Source organism: Dryobates pubescens, chromosome Z, assembly GCF_014839835.1.
Source record: "Dryobates pubescens isolate bDryPub1 chromosome Z, bDryPub1.pri, whole genome shotgun sequence".
In the NCBI taxonomy this organism is placed as follows: Eukaryota; Metazoa; Chordata; class Aves; order Piciformes; family Picidae; genus Dryobates; species Dryobates pubescens.
The window spans coordinates 116,070,593-116,091,284 of NC_071657.1; the positions used below are offsets into that span (position 1 = coordinate 116,070,593).

At 45.2% G+C, this 20,692-nt stretch overlaps 1 protein-coding gene across 2 annotated transcripts; it reads right to left on the reverse strand.

Annotated features, from left to right (window-relative positions):
• Positions 1-380: 380 nt before the first annotated feature.
• On the reverse strand, positions 381-19,901 carry GATA3 (GATA binding protein 3). 2 transcript variants are annotated; one of them, XM_009900257.2, is made up of 5 exons: positions 19,483-19,901; positions 15,980-16,516; positions 13,036-13,178; positions 6,936-7,061; positions 381-779 (listed from the first exon to the last, which is right to left on the reverse strand). In XM_009900257.2, the coding sequence occupies exons 1-5, from the start codon at positions 19,721-19,723 to the stop codon at positions 495-497; spliced, it is 1,332 nt and encodes a 443-aa protein (XP_009898559.1). In that variant the 5' UTR covers positions 19,724-19,901; the 3' UTR covers positions 381-494. The 2 variants fall into 2 exon arrangements, with proteins under 2 accessions (XP_009898559.1, XP_009898557.1); XM_009900255.2 differs by having other exon boundaries at positions 13,036-13,181.
• Between the last annotated feature and the right edge of the window lie 791 nt (positions 19,902-20,692).

The window sequence follows — 20,692 nt, forward strand, 5'->3', positions numbered from 1 at the left end:
TATTTCTTACAATATAAGTTATATGCAATGTTCAGCGGTTCTTTATTATTTTTTTTAACTATTTTTTTTTTCACAGCACTAGAGATCCTGTCCAATAGGGAATGCAAGTTCTGAATGGCTTATTCACAAATGGTATCCAGATTCAGTGGGTAAGAATACATAGACGCCATAGTGAGCTCCTTTAAAAAGTGGCAAACATCACTTTTTTTAAAACTTTTTTTTTTACTTTTTTTTGTCCTTTTTTTGTCTTTTTTTTTCTTTTTTGTGATTTTTGTCGTTTTTTTCTGAGATTTTTTTTTTTATATTTTTTCTCTCTTATGCCTTCAAATTTTTTTTGTTTGTTTTTGTTTATTTGTTTTTTATTCTTTTTTTTTTTTTCCCCCCCTCCCATTTGACTCGGGACATCAGGCCCATAACCACACGCCTGCAAAAATGCAAGTATATAAAGTAAATCTCATTTTGAGACTGTAAGCATTCAGCAGGGGAGTCTCTCGCTAACCCATGGCAGTGACCATACTGGAAGGATGGTGAGGTCCAAAGGAGAGGCTGGATGGAGGATGCATCGGAGTCGGCGTAGTCAGCATGTGGCTGGAGTGACTGAAAGGTGAAATGTGGCTGATGGAGGACATGTGTCTGGAGAGGGCAGCGGGGTTAAAAGAGCTGCTCTTGGGAAAGTCTTCAAGGTTGTCATGGACCTTTTTGCACTTTTTGGATTTGCTAGACATTTTTCGGTTTCTGGTCTGGATTCCTTCTTTCTTCATGGTCAGGGGTCTGTTAATCTAAACAAAAATCAATTATTATTTTTTTTTGCGTTTCCATCCCTTCTCCCCAGATCACCGTAGGATTCATGTACCTCATGTCCAGGCAGTCCTGGGGGTGTGCCCAGGACCAGCTGCTCCCCCTCTTCCCCTCACCACAACTACACAACCTCTCTCCCCCCGCATCCCAAAATTCATATCCCACCTGAAAATCCCAAAGCCATTTGAAATTTATGAAGATGACAGAAAATTGCTGGCAGAGCCTCATAGGCAAATGTCATAGAGATATGAAAACTTTTAGCTATCTGCACATTAGGTAATTGCATCATGTTCAGGAAAGAAACCCATCATTATCACCTTGAAATACTTCCTGCAGACATCGTCTCACCCCAGGGCTTCCTGACTGCTCTGAAACCATTAATAGCAAAAGCTGCTGGGATTTCAGTGCTACAAGGGTTCCCAAACTTTCACAGTGGCATTAGGGAGCTGGACAAACTCTTCACAAAAGCAACAAACATTTATCTTACTTTCCTTCTTTGGAAAGATTTTGCTCTGACCCTCTTTCCAAATTTAGTTTAGCAGATATAGTTTAATTTCTTAATCCTTCCAGGTGTTTTTGGAGGTACTAAAACAGGTATCTGTGCTGCCCAGTGGATCATTTTTTCCTTTCATGCAGACTTCTCTACATGAAATCTAAGCATTATATTCTTCTGCATGGGCAAAAGCAGCTGCAACAACCAACCATATACTCATCAGAGTTGGGAAAGGGTAGAGAAAGGTCTGCCGAAGCTCCTGCAAGAAATTCCTGTTGCTGCAGAGAGTCAGCATCACAACATGCATTAGCACAGGTGCTATGAAAACCTCAAAGACCCCACTTGGGAAGGGATTTATGCATCTAATGTCCCTAAACATCCTTTTAAAAGCTTGGGAGCCTACGTGGGGAATTACACATGTCCTGCACTGACTCCTCCATAGAATTTCACCCACAGGAGAGCCCAGCAAACCCCCCAGGTCTGAAGACCATTTTTCATAATAAATGAGAGCACACAGCATTGCAGATGGACACTCTGCAAAAGGGAGGAAAGGAAGTAAAAAAAATAATCTGCTATCCATCAGCAAGTGCTATCTCGTCCCTGGTAATGGACAATGAAAAGAAGCTTCTACAAGGGTCCTGAATACATCTTCATCCACAAGATCTTAAATCAGTGCAAGAGGCAAAAACATTCCCTTCTTCCAGATTGCTACAGGGTTTCACTTGCTCATCAGCTCCTGTTTCCCCACAGCATGGATATCATTCCTGGATTTCTCTCCCCAGAGAGGAAGGAATAAAATATCTTCCTGTTAGATGTGCAGATGGAGGCATGAGGAGAGGAAGGACTAGGCTCATCTGCTCTAGTTTAGGCATCCCTAAGTCTGTCACCTCAGTCTGAATTAGTGACCTCATGCTCTCCATACCAGCACTGATGGGAAACTTCACTTTGTCCTAAAAACATGTAATAAAAGGCCAATTCCTCTACCTCTGGACAAAGGGAACTGGAGGGAGCAGTCCTGCTTGATAACAGTAAAAAGGAGGAATCTGCCCCTGTGCAGCCCAACAACAGCCCTGGGGCAGCAACAAGCAAAAAACTCAAATGCCATAGGCTTTAAATATAACATCAGCCATCTCCCTGGCTTCCTGTCCTCAATGAGGGAACAGGGATACATACACAAGGAAGGAAGGCCCTTTGCTCCAGCTGAATATCCGGGGTGAGAAATCCTTGTCTGGCCTGTTTTAATTTAGACAGTAAGGGCATGCCAGGAGGCAGCCCAAGTGGGCTCCACCAGTCAGCGCTGCTGAAGACCACCTAGAAATCCCAAACTCAGATGAGTCCAGCTCAGATTTGGGAAGGCACACACCACCCCTGGCCTCTCTAGCTCCCAGTGATGATTTGTATCATGACATTGAGTCTGAGGGGCAGACAGAACTGATTTCCATATGAAGCAGCAAAGGTGCAGACACAAAATCTGGCAGTGGCAACAGCCTAGTGTTGGAACTGGGACTGTGCTGACTCTTAGACCAGACACAGGGGTCCTGACCTGTGCAGCATGTTAGTCATGTCCTGCAGGACAATAAGCACTTCCTCAAAGCAATGTCCCTCACATTTCACTCAATCACTAGGAACAGATTAGCCCAGGCCATGATTGGATATAAGAGTTAAAGATGGGAATATTACTTTTGCGCAGGGTGGTGACAAAGTCATGGCCAGACCCACAACTGTGGTCATAGATAGCATCCAAGCTGCTAGCTGGACACATCATCCTATTGTACATGATCTCATCCTCTTGGCAGGTGTCGGACCAAAGTGCCGAACATATAGGACTGGGATAAATATCAGGAGGAGTGAGACCAGCACAGTCACAGCCACAAGCTGGAAATTTTTTCCAGTGACTTCAAAGGCCAGTCACAGCAAAGTTAAAGTGGTCCCCAAACATCAAAGACATAGACCCATCTCTGTTTCTGGGGTAGTGATACAAAAGACCCAGAGGGAAGACCCTCTCCACGAAAATTCATTGTGATAAAAATGACAAACACATGCTAAATAAAATGAACCAGCCCAATGCATGTATATGTGATTCATTAATTGCAGATGGAGCAGATTAATTAGGGGCAGGAATTATGCTCTTTGGTTTATCACAGGCAAAATATCAGCTGCTCTGCTCTGGGGATGCAGAGCCCTGCTTTAGGATATTGCAAAACAGGCCTTTTGTGAGGAATTTTACCAAATCAATTTCAACTCTCTCATTTCTATGGGAGAAGGCCAGTCTGTTGTACACCTCCAGCAAGGTACACTCTCATCCATCACTGAAGCAAGTGAAGCCTCATCCCATTGTTGAAAAGGACTGAAATAACAAGGACGAGAACCTTACATTCAACAGATCAAATCCAGGGGATAGTCTTAAACATTGTAGGTCTGATCTTGCTCTGACTGAAGACAATGGGATTTTGCCATTGACCTCAATAAGGTCCTGTCACTGAAGCGGATTTATCCTTCAGGCATAGTCATTACAATGTTGGGTTAATCTTCCAGGCTAGCTGTATCTTAGAAAGCACTCTGGGATGCCACAGGATGAAAGGCACCATATCAGTGTGAAATATTAGTCATTGTTAATACTGGTGTTAATGGAGCCAGCTCTTGTTGAAGTCAGTAGGAGCAGTGCCAGCAGCTTCACTAAACGCACCCCAAGACTATTATGATTATTGCTCGTATGCTACTGACAAATGGGTTTGCTTAAGCTGTGGGAATCAGCAGTAAAACAAACTGATATAGCCCCATGAGAAAAATAGCACCATGAAAAATCAGCCTGCAGTCATTCACTGCAATCATTCTTCATGTGGACTGAAAAAAAATGGGTAAGTTTCATCTTCAAATCAGTCTATTAAAAAAACCTTAATAATCTAAAGGTCCATTAAAAAAAAATCACCAAACCCAAAGAACAGACAAAATGGAGGAAGAGAGTTAAAAAGAAGCCAAGAATTTGGTACAACCTAGCCTGAAACAAGGTGAAAGCATCTTCCGAGAAGCCCAAGACCTTCTACCAGTGCATTGATGCAACATTTGTGCAAAAACATTCAGCTGTTTGGAAGGGACATGCTACCATGAGCCTCTCTATTTCTGACACCTGCCCTGATGGAGAACTAATGTAGATAAGATACACAAAGGGAGAAGGACCACAGCCTACACATACAACTCTCACATTTTAGCAGGCCAGACCAATTTTCACCAGCCAAGAAACCTCTGGCCATGTGCAGTCACTAAATTTCCTCCCTGCCTTGAGTAGTTTAAAGGATGATGCTTGTGCCATTCACCAGGCAGTCAGCACAGCTCCTGAGTCCTGCCTCCCAGCAGCCAAAAAGGAAAGGCATCTCCATGAAGCTACCACCACCTTACACAAAAACCCCACACCTCTTTAGTTTCTGAAGTACAGTGTGGCCTTTACAGTCACAGCTTCTGAAGTACAATGTGGCCTTTACAGTTACAGCCCCGAAAGCCATTTGGACTGCAGAATAATGTTCCAGCGCTCTGCATCTTTAAAGCTGAGAGTGATAAGTGCAAAGACCCTCAGCTGTGATGTTGCCCATTCATCACCACATTAATAAGCATCATCTTAAAAAGCTAAAAACAAAAGGAACTACCCACTCATAGCCAGATTTTGGTATCCTTGCCCAGTTATATTGCTACACACAGTATCTCAGTCCTCTAGGGGCTTTCTTTTAAGCAGGTCCCATTAATGGCATTGCTCATAAGGCAAGATACTACTTGACTTTGGTAAGTAGCTGTGCTGAGCTTTTAAGCAACTGTCAGTGTGTTTAATTAATGTGAAAATGGTTCCAATGTGCTCAAGGCCTGCCCCATGTCACGAATTTCACGGCTGAATTGGAGTTTCGCTAAACAGTGGATCTAGAGGTCAACCCAGGCCAACTAGGTTCACAATTTAAGTGTGAAAAAGAAAAGAATGTGCTCTTGCAGGTTCATTTCTGGAGAACTCCAGCACCCAGGCACCTTAGAAGAAATTCCTCCAGGAAGATGTCTACAATGCAGGTAGACAGATCTGAACTCATCATCCTGCCAGCTTTTACAGTCACTGGGAGAAAATGCACTGTCTTCAAGAATACAAGTAATCTTATCCAAACACAAGAATCTCCATCAAGCCCAATAAATGGCACCTGAGAAGAGCCTGGTTTCTTCAAAGGGCTTTGCTAGGATACAGGGGAAGGAGCTCAGGTATAGATCTCTTTATGGGTCTTCCAAGATACGTGATTTAAGTCCTAACACTGGTGGCTACCAGGCCAAAATGAAAACATTGCACAAGCAAAGACTCCTGCAGTGAAGCTGGCTGATCTTGTTCCCTTCTTGCCATGGCACTAGCAAACAGAATATTTTCTTGTGATATCCTAGGAGCTTTCACTCCATGTTCAATTCCTTTGTTTGCAGTGATCACACTTGAGAGTTTGATGACAAGTTTGCTTGCCACATAGGACTCAAAACATGCTGAAACGCCTGCCCAGTAAAGAGTAAACACCTTTGTTTTTTCCCCAGGACAGATGCCTCTCACAAAACAGGTGAAAAAAAATAGCCTGGTTGTTGCTTTTTTTCCTTTTTTTTCCCTACTTAATCCAAACTTGTTTACTCATCTCAAGAAACCAAAGACCTTGAAATGACAAATGGAAAGGACTCAGGCACCACAAGGGTTGGGTGCCCCATGAAACCCTATCTGCCTTTGATGTGTTTGCATGGGCAGACATGAGGGCGAAACATAGTCCAAGATGTCTAAAGTCAAACATAAAGCAAATGACCACTAAGAAAAAAATAATTATATCAAAGCAGAGAAATCTAAAATCTTTTCCTCCTTCTAACATAAAAATTATTCTAATGCCACATGTGGAATGAGACTAATAGGAGTAGTCTTAAGACTCCTTTATTAGCAGTATTACTCAGAAGAAGACTTTTCAGATCCCTTTAGTTCTTTCCCTGGGGCACATATCACTGATTCCTGCAAGCTGACTCTGCATGGAGATATTAGATTAAATCTGCCAGCCATTTCATTTCATTTTTCCTTCCCTTCCATGACAGATGCCTTAAAATTCACATCACAGGTTGAGCAGACTCTGCAACTCACTAACTAAATCAAGTCCTTTTTGGTTTAGGAACCGTTTGCATCTACCAGGGCAAACACAAGACCTAAATAAATCATCCTTGGGGACCGGTGGAGAGACAGCCACAAACCCAAGAAAAATCTAAATAGTTGCTGGCACATTTTGCCTTTTTTCCAGAGTCTGCATTTGCTGGAGGAACCAAGCTACATATACAAGGGGTATCAGCTTGCAGGACAGCATGTTGTCTTTTCCAACACACTGAGCCCAATCAGAGGTAGATAATGTCTCTCTGTGTTGATCCACTCCTCCTTTCTTGGCTCAGGCATGGGAAAGTTCTAACATTACCTGTGGACAGCCCTGGTTTATAACTCCCCAAGTTGGATTGGCAATGTTTGAGGGGATACCAACTCATTTCTCCAATTCCCAAGGTCTCCAGAGTTCTCAGCATCACCCAAGACTGGAAACCCTTGAGCCAAGGAAGCAGTTGTACCACGGAGCACCAAAACTGAAGCCCCATGCTTGAGTGTAGCAGTCACACTTACATTGTGCAGCTTGTAGTAGAGCCCACAGGCGTTACAGACCGGATCACCGTTGGCATTTCTCCTCCACAGGGTGGTAGTGGTGGTCTGACAGTTTGCGCAGGACGTGCCCGCCCTCCTGGCTGCAGACTGCAAGGAGGGGGAGAGACAGGGGAAGAGAAGGAGACAGGGAGGGAGAAAAAAAAAAAAGTTACCAAAAAAAAAATGCAATCAGCAAAATTGCTGAGAAAGAAAACATCAACCCTGCAGGACTGACGCACATCGGCAGAGGCCTCCAGAAACTGGCTTGTGAGAACAAATAATAATTCTGAAAAAAATCCCCAAGGTACTTTAATCCCAAATTATATACAAACTGAATCAGGTGCCAAAGGGCATCCGAAAAGTGAGTGCTAAACCTCTGATAGAACTCATCAAAATTAGCATCATTGGCACAGCCCATTCCAGAGGGGAAAATATTATTTAAATGCCAACATGTCTTTCCATCTTAATTCTCTCAGACCCCCCAGGGGTCTAATTCTGCAGTCAAGGCCTGAACCAACAATTGCTAGAGTCAGTGGCATGAGTCACACCAGCTCCAGCAAGCTGAGGGTGAGACCAAGGCTGAGCACGGTGGGCAGCTGCTTGCCCGGTCCAACCGCAAGCACAGCCTGGTCCCGTCAATTCATCTCAGCTTCAAAGGATACAGGCTCCAAATCGGAAATAACACTGTGGCAAGGAGTGAGAATCCCAACTTTTTAATTACACCCTTCTGCAGCCTAAACCTTCATGTTTATTTAAAGATTGCTAATGAGCCCAAAAGAAGAATTTACCATTTCATAAACAGGGAAGAACAAGAAGAAGAAGTCTACATGTCAAGGTGTATAAAGGAGTTTTTTTGTTAGCTGCAATAATGAGTTAACAAAGCCAAATTTAGCAAAGTTGCTCCCCTTTCAGATGCATGAATTCATTCTCATCATATAAAAACTGTAGCTTGAGCAAACAAATTGCCCTTCTGCCACTGAAGGAGGAAAAGGAGTTTGCAAACTTGTATGCTTGTTTGCATGTGTGTAAGTGCCCACAGCTCCTAAAAAAAAACAAAAAACAAAAAAAGACCTTTGGATCCCAGTCCTATCTCTTCTCCATCAATATGACACAGTCCCAGAGCTCTGATTTCATCGTGATGCATTTGCTTTCAGTGGGACTGCTCATGTGCTTAAAGTTAAAACATGTGCTTAAGCGATTTGCCAGATCATAGCAATGCTTGGCACCTTGCAGAACTGAGCCTTTAATGCTCTCTTTTGTGCTCTTACTGTTTCAAATTTACCCCTCACCCCACACAGCCGCACACTGTAGCACATCCAACATTTTAGAAAAAGAAGAAAAAGAAGAAGAAAAAGAAGAAGAAGAAGAAGAAGAAGAAGAAGAAGAAGAAGAAGAAGAAGAAGAAGAAGAAGAAGAAAAAGAAAAAGCAGAAGAAAAAGAAAAAGAAGAAAAAGAAGAAGAAAAAGAAGAAGAAAAAGAAGAAGAAAAAGAAAAAGAAGAAGACAAAGAAGAAGAAAAAGAAGAACAAGAAAAAGAAAAAGAAAAAGAAAAAGAAAAAGAAAAAGAAAAAAAAGAAAAAGAAAAAGAAAAAGAAAGAAAAAGAAAAAGAAAAAGAAAAAGAAAAAGAAAAAGAAAAAGAAAAAGAAAAAGAAAAAGAAAAAGAAAAAGAAAAAGAAAAAGAAAAAGAAAAAGAAAAAGAAAAAGAAAAAGAAAAAGAAAAAGAAAAAGAAAAAGAAAAGGAAAAAAAGAAATACCACATCTTTGGACACCATACAACAAACCCCAAATGCAAATATGGACACTGGCACAGTGCTAGTGTTAATACCAGCTCCTGTTAGGTCATGTTGCAATTTTAATCATAATTGAATGTGGTGTAGGTGGAGAGAGGATGGGTTGGTTTTGTTTTAGATAGAGTGGGATTTTTTTTTTCTTTTAATTAGACAAAAAAGACTGTCTTAGAAATAAATAATATGATGCTTGGGTGCACCAGGAAGCATCACAGAAAGCCTGATCGGACAGCAAGGGGCTCTCACCAGCTGCCCATGGGGACAGTTCCATTGTGCCTGGCCATAAACCACACTGAAACAAGCCAATCTCAAACCCACTGAGACCTCTAGCTGACTTCTCTGTGCTGATGGCAAGCAGGGTCTAGAAATGGCACATGGGTCTTTGGTTACAAAAATCATAGTGCAGACAGGAGAATCTGAAGCAGCCCACCATGTACAACCTTCACAAATGTGCACACATGCCTTGGCCTTGTCCTACTCCAGATCATGCCACGACCTCAAATTTGGTTCTCATCAAATTCACCAGGATAATGAGGGTTTCAAACACAGCACAGACACAACAGCTTGGAGAGCCACGCTCTCATCAAGACTTGGGGGACAAATCTGCAGGTCACTTCCTCTCTGGCTCCCACCAAGCAGCACACATGGCTCGGAGCCTGGATTGAATTTTTCAGTGTCAGTTTTGCTTTTATCAGACCCAAAAATCAAGCCTAAGGAAATTTCTTAAAACCAGTGATTTTTGACTCAGCCCACACAGGGGAAACATCCTCTTTGAAGATATTTGGGGTTTCTACACAGCCCTCACTGTAATTTCTCTCATGGCAAGCACATCTAAAAGTCGCTACCTTGCTACCTTCTAACAAACTCGGGCACTAAATAAACCAATAAATCACAACATCTACTGTGTTCTATACAACCTTTTCCATCTGCCATGTTTCCCCTAAAAAATGAGCACCCATAGCTGAATATTTTAAATTCTGTGATCTTTGGGTCCCAGACTGTGCCTTTTATGCCATACCAACTCATTCTGGAGACACCAGCAGTGGGCAGGAAACAATGAATAATAATGCTATTGTAACAGCTTCCATCAATGGCATCCACTGATGCTACTCACCGACCTGAACCCGGCCATGTAAGTCATGGGATGACTAAGAGGGAGCTCTATATCATCTGTATAACCAGACCTCATGGCCCAGTTGCATGTGAGCAAGGGCATAACTTCAAGATCACTAGCAGTAATGAGAAGGTGGAATTGAGGATGGTGCAGAAGGAACCAAGCACTGATAAAGATGCTTAATTAAGGGGCATTTTCAGTGTCTGGATTTACACAGGATACCTACAAAGCTGCAAGCATCATCTTCCTACAATAAGACTGCATGTTCATGGGCTTTTCAAGAAACTGGAGGTAATCCTTACAAAACCAGCACAGTTGTACACAGAAACAGAGAGCTCTTCATCCACATGGGAAGAGAAGAAAATCAAAAGGAATCTTTTCTCTCAAAAAATCAGTGACAGGGCTGCCACTGGCTTCAAAAAGGGCAAGAATAGTCTCCAGGAGGGCTCTAGAAGAGCAGTAACATGGTACCATCTGCCTGTTCCTGATGCCCTGCCAATATCTCACAATCTTCCCTCTTCTCCACTAAGCAAACCTGTCTGAGTCCCCTTGACCAGCAAGGCTCCATCCATCTCCACTAAAGGAAGCCTTTACAAAGACACCCATTGAATTTAATGAGGCTTGGGCTGGATTCTCAGCATCTAAGGATTTATTTGCCTTCTATCTCCAACCCATCAGAGTCCTGTCATTAGTTTCAGTGTGCCTGGAATCAGAGCCTACAAAACCAGCCCAAGGAAACCTGTGGCAGAGGGAGAGGAGTGTGCACTGGATCCCCACCCTCAGTCCCCATCCATTCGCCACCTTTCCCAGCTCATTTGCCTTCACAAGTCAGGAAAAATCAAGTGAAGCTACAGACATGCTCACACATCTACATCTACACACATGAAATACAAACACTGGCCCAGCTCTAGTGCCTTCTAATTGGTTGATTGGTTCATTGGTTGGTTCTTGAGGTTTTTGTTTGGTTTGGATTGGGTGTTTTTGTGGAGTTCAGCAAGGGAAATAAATATGGATACAAAAAGCACTAGAAATCTTTCTCTTGTTTTTTATCCCAGACAGTGATGGGGGGGGAAAGATATATATATTTTTATATATATATAGATATAGATATAAAATGTCCCCCATTTAGCAAAGGTCACATTCAAAGGAACTTTTTGCAACTGAAAACTTTAACTAAAATGTCCAAGGCTGGAGTGATTATGCAAGACAAGGTCTCTCTTTTATATTTTCCTTTCTCTCTCTTTTTTTTTTTTTTACTCAAGAATGACCTTTTACAATGTATTTATTTATGCAGTTCATTTTACATGTGCTGGGCTGAGGGTGACTCGGGACATTCTTTCACGGTTCCATCAGACACCTTTTGAAAGCTCTTCCCCTCCTTCCCTAGCCGCTTTCCTATTCTGCCTCCCTCTCCACTTGTTTGGATATGCTCAAGCTCCTGTGTGTTTGGGTTGGGGAAGCAGAGCTGTTGTTTAGGAGTTATCTCCAGGGCTCAGATATCCGGCAGCTTTTTCCTAGGAAGTTAACTTTACATATAAAGAGAGAACAAGGAGAAAGGGGGGGGGGGGGGGGAAACAAAACAAAACAAAACAAAAAACCAACCAAACAAATGAGCATATGTGTTTAAGAGAGAAGGGCCAGGGGGAGGACAAGAGAACAAGAGAGCTGCCCACAAAAAAAAAAAAAAAAGAAAATTAAATCCCAGCCTGTACTTCCCTCCCTAGAAAGCTTTTCCTTTTTTCTAACAAGGCTACGAAAGATGAGGGAGGCCAATGTTTCCCTATGTGGGAAAAGCCCATATAGGAAGGCACGGAGAGGTTTTGCTTACGGGAAGTTTGGGGTAAAGGAGCAAACCCACATCTTTCCCAAAATGAGCACAGTCAGAGAGAGCTGAAGCTTCTGTCTCTTGCAATGAACCCCTCCTGGGGCTGTAGCCTGTAAATATTTCCCAGAGCCTATGGGAATAACATCAGTCCAATCTTGTGGACATCTCACAGGTGAGGAAGATGAATCCACATCTAAGAGTTATCAGGCCAAGACCTTGAGCATCCTCATGGGTAACACAGGGCCAGTGAATAACCCTTCTCCCACCTGCAGGATCCAGCCATGCCAGACACAAGCCTCATACAACCAACTGGATCTATCCATCAGCTCAGAAACTCCATGGAGAGCATCTTTCCCTCCACTTTTTGAGCCAGTCCCAGGAGCCCATCCATGTCTTTATTCCTAACAAAACCAATCATGCCTCAATTCAAAACAGTCAATAACTTCCCAAGCAGGGAACATATTTATTTTTTTCCCCACTTGATATAATTTTCCCCTTGTGGTTTGCCTGATTATTTGCCAAATATGCTTCAACACATTTATTTGCCAGACCTTTTTGTGGCTTCCAGGGAAATCCAGAAAAGGGTGGCTGGGGATGCTGTAATGTGTTGCTCATACGTAGTACAGTTGTGAGAATTCCAACTATTATTTTGAATATTTACCTGCACATTTCCTATTCCTTCAACTTCTGTGGCCCTGGGCATACACTTAGTTTTGCCCAGTCACCGGGATTTGTCATTCCCTTGTGTCCTCACTCGCACTGACTCAAAGGGGAATGACACAATTTCATATCCCTATAGCTCACCTATGAATGACCACACCATATTCAAGTGGTACCAGGACCATCAGCCAAGCACTTTGCAGGACCAAGGTCTGTCTGATGTCCCAGTGACACACAGTACTTGGCTTGAGTTCACCTTCCACAACACTGCCAGCTAAGGGGGATGAGATACACTTGGGAAGGCAAAGACAACAGTATGGAGAGCCCAGAAGAAAATCCTTGGTCACTATGTCCTGTGCCTCTGGAAAGACCTATTGTCCTTGGGTTGCCATCCAGAAGCACTGTGAGGAGCTATCTGTCCCATGGAGACCTGAGAGAAAACATAGTTCTGCTTTGCAGGAAGCTCTGGATCTTGATTTTTTTTTTTTTAACCTATTTTGCAGTTTGCCAAAGGAACAGACAGCTGAGGCCCACAGCAGCTGGGAGCACCTCTCCAAGCATGCCACTTTTCAGCCCCTTGATGCAGTGGGAGCAGATTTCAGAGATGGCTGAGCTTCCTTGGCCATCCCAAGCTGCAGACAAGATGCAGTAGGTGCAGAAGAAGGAAAAGAAAGAACCAAAAAGAAGGAGACTCACCAGTCTTCTCTTGGGCTTGATCAGGGGTCGGTTCTGCCCATTCATTTTGTGATAGAGTCCACAGGCGTTACACAAATAGTGCCCGGTGCCATCTCTTCTCCACAGAGGGGTTGAGGTAGCCCCACAGTTTACACACTCCCTGCCTTCTGGAAACAAGACAGCACATAGTTCACTTAAGGAAAGCAGAGGTAACAGGGGCTGGGAAAAGCCCCCCTATGCCAAAAATCCCCAACCCCTTGGGAGACCCAGCAATACCAGACCCTGCCAGTCCTCTCCAAGAAAGGGTCCAAGGCTGGGGAGATTCTGGTGGGGCCAGATCCTGTCTCTCTCCCTAACACCATTCTGCAGGCAACATCAGGCCTGTGTCCCAGAAGTAAGGAAGAGGGATGGTGTCAATGGCAACCCAGACCATTGTCTGGCTTGAGAGGCACCTTGGAGAAGCTCTCTCTTCTCCCACAGGTTCCCCCTTTGAGGGGAGTGCTGACAATTTCCTCTCACCTCTGGATTAAGGGCATATACAGCCCTCCACACCCTGCATTGCCATAGAGACCAGACATACCTTGGCAGGCTTTGCAAGGAGCCTTCAACCCTCTCCAGCCCAAGATGGAGGGATACCAAATTTAAGTCAAGGCCATCCTTTCTGATGTGTATGAGAACACCAGGGTCACTCCTTGAGCACTGCCCCAGCTCTCAGGGTGGTACATGAGCTGGAGGTGCTATTCATTTGACCTTGGGTCAAACCACAGCAGGGACCCCCAAAATAATCAAACAATCAAAACACCTTCTCAGCCCCAGCCAATACACAACCACTCTGACAATACCTGCTATCGATTAATTTGCAATTAAACTGCCACCGCCCAACTTCTGTAAAGTCCTCTGGATTCTCCATCTCATCCACAGCCTGATGGTCCATTCCCAATATTTGGAATTCCAGACATCTCTGAATTTACTTGAGCCCTGATCAGTGTCTTTCCTTCCTTTTTAGTACATCTCTATCCTCTCCCTAGCTATCAGGGGGTTTGTGTCACCCGGCCCACCATCTCTCAGCCTGGAGGAGGGAATTGTGGGGAGGATGTGAACATGCTTCTCAGATACTTTCAGAAGGTTGAGTGGTTTTTTTGGTTGGGTGTTTGATTCATCATTTTATTGAGTATTTTTCTTGCACCTAGCCCATCTGAGAGCAGCAAAAGACCTCAGTCGACCAGAACAGAGCTAACTCAGCCCAGAGCTGGCTCCCCGCTGCCCCAGCATTCGAGTAAGAGGCATCCGCACCCTAACCACAAACGGCAACCGTTTTTCCAGAACCTTTTCACTAAACCCTCTCACACCCGTCAACACCAAAAAAAAAATTAGACATTTGCAGCCCTTTCTCCCTCTTTCATCCTACAAAAACACCTCCTCCCTCCTTTTCCTTCACCACTACCCCTCTTCTCTTGCAAGCTTCCCAGTTTGTAAAAATCAACTTAAAAAAAAAAAAAATTCTAATTGTTGTTGTTGGAGTTGGTTTTTCACGAACCACAGATGTGTCTCTCGAAGGTAAAGTAACAGAAAGTGGCAAAAGGAAAACAAGAGGCGGGGTGAGGAGGGTGGGCAAGCCGGTTTGAAAATACCGCGCAGCCGGTGCCCCGGCGGGTGCTGCGACAGTCGGGGGGGAGCACAGTCACAGCCCGGCTTGTACCGGGAGGACCAAGAATAAACCGATCCCTACCACGACAAGGCACCCGGTCAGTCCCGGAGCCAGGCGGGGAGCGGCTCCCGTTAATACCCCGGTGGTTTTGTTCCCCTCCGGTTAAAAGGGGGCAAGCCGCTCCGGGGCTAGTTGAGTCTCTGTCCCTCTCTTTTGTTTTACTCCATCTCTCTCTCTCCTGCTTTCATGTACAAAACATACAGGTCTGGGGTTTTTTGTCACTCTAACCGCATCCGGACTCTATTAAAGTTCCTGGCGCTGGATAAACAATGCAACTGTCGCGTGCAGCAGTCTGAAAATAATTGGATTAGCTCAAACATATCAGCTAAATAGAGACAGTCCCTGCTCAGACAGACAGAGTAAATGTCACCCTGGAAAAACCCTGAAAACTGATCTCATTCATGCCAGGCAACCCTGCAGCAGCCTCCTCGGAAAGAGGCGGGGGGGGGGGGGGAAGTCTTCTAACTAATCGCCCCTTGCACATACACACATCCCTCGCCTCACACTCTACCCCTCTCTGTACACAAACATCCAAACCAGCAGCCTTCAGCCTCCTGGAGCCGCGCAATTCCCACCCCTTGCTCCGCGGGGTGCGCACAGCTCCGGGACCCCCTCCCGGAACGGTGTGGCCAAGAGGATGCTTTTAGGGTCTTGCACTAGAGGTGGACAAAGACCCTGCACAGAACTGGATGGGGCAGCTCCCTGCCCGGGGCACACACACAGAGCCTCAGAGAAAACCTTCCCGGCACCTTCGGGCGTCGCATGGGAAGAGGCCCTGGGAAGAGTGAGGCGGAGGACAAGCGAGGGAAGTTGGCCGGGATTTGGTACCACTATTGAAATACAGAGCAGATACACTAATGCTGCGGTTCCCTCGGTTTCACTTCCTCCATAGGCACCGCAGCTGAGCGCACCTTAGGTGCTTGGCATAACCGCTCCCGGGGAGATTTGGGCTACTTGGATGGGGCTGGGGATGGGCGCCTGGGGTGGGACCCTCAGCCGGGGTTGGACCCTCAGGCTGGGTTGGACAAGGTGGGAGGTTTGGATAAAAAGTCAGCAGGACAACCTGTAGGGAAAGTAAAGCCGCGTCTGTGTGTCCCTAGGGGCTTCAGCCCCTGCTGCTTTCATCACATGGATGTTTGTGCGCATCCCTTTGTGTGCAAAGAGGAGAAGAGGGCACGGCCCGATCCCTTTGCTCCCCGTTTTCCTTCCATAGCTTCCTCTCTCGAGCAATGGGGATGAAGAAGCCAAAAGCCCTACCTGTGCTTGACCGTGCTTTCGGTCGCGATTTACACCCAAACCCAGTCGGCGATCCTCCTAAGAGGCTACTGGGGGGGAAAAGTCCAGAGCCATATTCTGGGACATACGGTGGGTAGGTAGTGATGGGGTGATGAGCAGAGGAGGTGGCTCCTCCTAAAGAGGCCATGCTGCTCCGAGAGTGAGAGGACTCCAACTTCATGGTATCAGCCAGGGACACCTGGTATTTGATGCATTCCTTCTCATCCTGCCGGGTGGAGCCGGTGGAGCCGGGGGTGGAAATGGACGGATCCGGGGACACATCTTTAGGAGGGGTCGGTGGGAAGGTGAAAAGGTGCGGGCTGGAGTGGCCGGCAGATAAAGTGGAAGAGGAGGCGGGTGGGTAGACGGAAAGGGGTCCCGGTGAGCTGTGATGGATGGAAGTCTTGGAGAAAGGGCTGAGGTTCCAAGGGGAAGCGCTGTGGTGGCTGCTCAGCGCCTTGCTCCCGTCCAGCCAGGGCAACGAGCCGTGCAGCAGCGGTGGCCGGCACACCTGGCTCCCTGCTCGGAGAAAGCACAGCGAAACTCCTGTTACACTCCCTTCGCCACTCTGGCAAGCCCCCAGAAGGGAGTACCAGGCTGTACTCCCTCTTCCCTCCTTTCCAAAAGGCTCGGCGTACCAGGGGAGCAAGACAAAATACATCTAATGCAAACCCCCAGTCCCCTTTACAAACTAAAACTTGAAAGCTGTAATGGTCCGAGGTAGCAGCCCGGATCCATCTCAGAAGCTGGTCTCCGGGTCGGGACCCCCACGGAGCGAGGATGTCAACCCTGGGACACGGGATCTGGCTAGTCCAGCTTCACTCTCTCCTTGTTCCAGACAATTCCATGCAGACTTTGAAGCGAAAATCCTATGTGAAATTGCCAAGCCCCGACTGCAGAAATCATTTCTTTATTTATTAGCTAGAAAATAATAACTAGAAGGCAATTGTGAGCTACAAACCCTAGGAATAATCTGGCCGAACGAAGAAGACCAAAATATGCCCACAGATGTGATAATAACCTTTCCCTCAGAGCTGATAAACCTTGCAAACTGCCCGATTCGTCTTTTTTTGTTGTTGTTCTTCCACGAGGCTGAATATAAATGTTAGATGGCTTTTTGGTAGTGATGTGGCACATGCAGAGAGCACCAACTGCCTCAAAAGTAATTCTCCATCCCCTTCTTATGACAAAAGTTCCTTTGCTTGTATTTTAAAATACAGACCTGGACTTTGCCACAAAACCCAGTGGATTTTCTCAGTCAAATTTGTGTTTGGGGTTTTTGGGAGGTTTTTTGGGAGGGAGGGGTCCCTGTGGTTATAAATGTAATTAAGGGATGGTACCTAATATTTTAAATTAATTTATTGCTAAAAAAAAAAATAGATACAAAGAGTCCAATTTACCCAAATCCAGAGCAAGTTGGGCAAATTGCTGTAAGCTAGAAAACGGTTATTCAACTGGAAGAGAGGGAGTTTGTACCTACTAATGAAGTCCTGGAAAGGTATTGACATATAGAGACATATAGAGGTATTGTGATCTGTGTGTATAGCTGGCTAAACAGACAGAAGGAGAGATGCAAACACAGATCTATAGAGGCACAGGTAGTTGAAGAGCTGGTGCAGGGTGGACTTGTATCTTTGCATGGGAGTTTGTGTGTCTAGAAAATCTCTTAGCCTGTTTTCACTGTGCATTTATGAACAATACTGAAAGTAGCTACTCTAAAGGAAGGGAAGGTGGATTATACGAATAGAAAGGGTCAACATTCATTATCTTCTCCAGGAAGTAGCATAGTAAATAATATTCAAGCTAGATCAGAGAGACCACATTTCCACTTTCTGCTGATATATTGGGGGAAAAGAAATGAAAAGAAAAGAAAATAAAAGAAAAGAAAAGAAAGAAGGGACAAAGGCTGCTGATCCCTAGAAATAATTGTTTTAAAGGGACTAATGGCAGAACAATGCAGTTACTGAGCGGAGCCTAATGCAGACTCGCACTCAACAAGTAGCTGAAGGCTGGGAGCAGCGCCCTAAACCAGGCTCGGCTCCAGCTCCACTCGCTTATCCCACTCTCTTCTCCTTGATGTTGGAGTGATTTCCACAGCAAACCTCGTGTATTTAGATTTCACCACAGAGGTCACTGTCTGTCTTCATAAATCAGCATCAGCTTTTTTCTCTTTTTAAAGAGTTTTCCCTTTTCACTACTATTTAATCATACAGGTAAGCTCCAGCTATAAAAACTGGATCTATCCAATTCTTAATCAAAGATGACACCAAAGCACCCATTCCTCCAAGGACTTGGGCCCCATCGACCCCAGATATTCCAGCTCCTTTCTAAAACTGTGAGTCAGGAACAAAATTCACACTGTGGATCATTAACTTCCTTCAGGACCCTCAGGAAAACACACTAGGTCTGATACCTAATTTCACCCAGAGATTTAGTTATTTTCCTTTATTCCTTATTTTTCACACACGCTGTGGTGCCATTCTGCGCGTGCATGTGCAAACTTTTCAACCACAGCAAAACAAGCTCACCAAGTGCGAATGAAAATAGCCCAAGCGTGAGGACAGCAGGGTCATTTTCACACCCCTGCTCTCCAGTTTGCTTTTCTTCTGCAGAGCAGCTTAATCGTGCAAAAACTAAACACCGTATTGAAAACCCTAACTGTTAACCTAATTAAAAAGATGGGGGGGGGGAGCTCAAGGGGAAAAGAGGGAACGAGGAAGAAAGCAAGATAAAGATGAAAGGGAAAGAAAAAGAAAGAGCAAGAGAAAGGGAGGAAGAGCACAGATAAGAGAGAAGGGAGAGAGATAAGAGGTGAGAGAGAAATAAGTAAAAAGAAAGAAAAATAGAAAGAGTACGAAAAGTCAAGGAAAAAGAGAAAGAAGGAAAAATAAAGAAAGTGAGAAAGAAAAAAAATATTAAAAACAAGAAGGGAAAGGAAAGGAAAGGAAAGAAAGAAAGAAAGAGAAAGAAAGAAAGAAAGAAAGAAAGAAAGAAAGAAAGAAAGAAAGAAAGAAAGAAAGAAAGAAAGAAAGAAAGAAAGAAAGAAAGAAAGAAAGAAAGAAAGAAAGAAAGAAAGAAAGAAAGAAAGAAAGAAAGAAAGAAAGAAAGAAAGAAAGAAAGAAAGAAAGAAAGAAAGAAAGAAAGAAAGAAAGAAAGAAAGAAAGAAAGAAAGAAAGAAAGAAAGAAAGAAAGAAAGAAAGAAAAGAAAGAAAGAAAAGAAAGAAAGAAAAGAAAGAAAGAGAGGGAGCAAGCAAGCCTGGATTTTGATGTATTTCCAGTAAACCAACCCCAAAATCCACCCGTGACGTAGTTTCCCCGCCGGCAGGAGAGGGTCTGCCCGATGGCAGCCGGGCCGGCGGGACTCGGGGCAGCTTGGAGCCGCCTGGCCCCGGGCCGGGCCCAGGGCTGGAGCCGAGGCCGGGGCCGGAACTGGGGCCGCCCCAGGGTCACCCCGGAGGAGTAGGGCTCTCAACGGCGATACTCACCGTGGTGGGCCGTGGGGTATCTCTGCACAGTGGCTCTCACGGAGTTGCCGTAATAGGGCGGGACGGGGTTGCCTTGTCCGTCGATATTAAAAAGTACATCCACTTCCTCGGCGAGAGGATACTGCGTTGGGTCCATGTAGGTATGGCCAAGCGTGGGGTGATGAGAGTCCGGGTGCTGCCCATTGAGCACAGCAGGGTGGTGGTGGCTCACCCACCGCGGCTGGTCCGTAGAGACCTCCATCTTCCGCTCTCGCTGCTCCGCAGCTGCTCTTCCTTCTCCTCCTCCTCAGCAAGACGCGGAGGGCTTGAGATTAGAGGGGCAGACGGTGCTGCGAGTTCTGTCTGCAGGGGTGAGGGAGTGTTCGGAGAGTTTGGGGATGGTTTTGTTTGGTTTAAAGTGGAGGAAGGGGGGTATGATGATAAAGGATCGATTTTTTAAAAAAATCTAATAATAAAAAAAGGGGGGGAGGGAAAACAAACAAATTCAGGGGAAAAAATTTCTACAAAGTGAGATTCCGTCGGTATCTTCCGCTCTTTTGCAGATGTTTCTATTCTTTGATCACCTGTAACGAGAAAGAGGAAAGGGAAGGAGGAGGGAGAGAGAGAGGCAGAGAGAGAAATGTGCTTGAGAAGTTCTGAACTTTAGCACCTGACTTTTTAGGCAGGAGAAAACCCATCCCATTCCTCGGCAGCCATCCCTAGGAAGCGCCTGCTCTCTCCTGGACCCACCTCTCTTCCCCAGCGCCTCTTTCTCTTTCGCTCTCTCCCCGGCTCGGAGCGGAGACGAGCGGCTCTACCCGCGCTCCTGCTGCCTCAGCTATCGCTTGATTTTTTAAATTTTTTTTTAAACTCTTTAGCTTTTTTTTTTTCCCTTGTCGTCGGGATTGTTTATTATTTGCTTCATTTGCACCTGAGAAGTTCCAGTGACTTAAGCCAGCGAGAACTTGTGCCATTTACTGCTCTGCAGCCTACAGTCACTTTGATTGCTCATTAATTATTATACAACCAAGAAAGGGGGGAAGTGGGACAAGAGAACAGGGGAGACAAAATCTGGGAGAGGGGGTAAAGCCATGGGGAAGGGGGGGGGCGTGAAGGGAAGGAACGAGGGGAAAAGGAGAGGGGTAAGGGGAAGAACAAAAAAAAAGGGGGGGGGGGGGGGGGGAGGGGGAAGAGAAAAAAAGCGACAAGTTGCTAAAGAAATTCCGCACAA

What these genes read in the sequence shown, in the direction of transcription:
- GATA3 (XM_009900255.2), bottom strand. Translation starts at nt 19,723, where the DNA reads ATGGAGGTCTCTACGGACCAGCCGCGGTGGGTGAGCCACCACCACCCT. An exon ending in GAAAGCACGGTCAAGCACAG is followed by an intron (nt 13,182 to 15,979) that starts GTAGGGCTTTTG and finishes TCTTGTTTCCAG; the next exon opens with AAGGCAGGGAGTGTGTAAAC. An exon ending in TCAAGCCCAAGAGAAGACTG is followed by an intron (nt 7,062 to 13,035) that starts GTGAGTCTCCTT and finishes CCCTCCTTGCAG; the next exon opens with TCTGCAGCCAGGAGGGCGGG.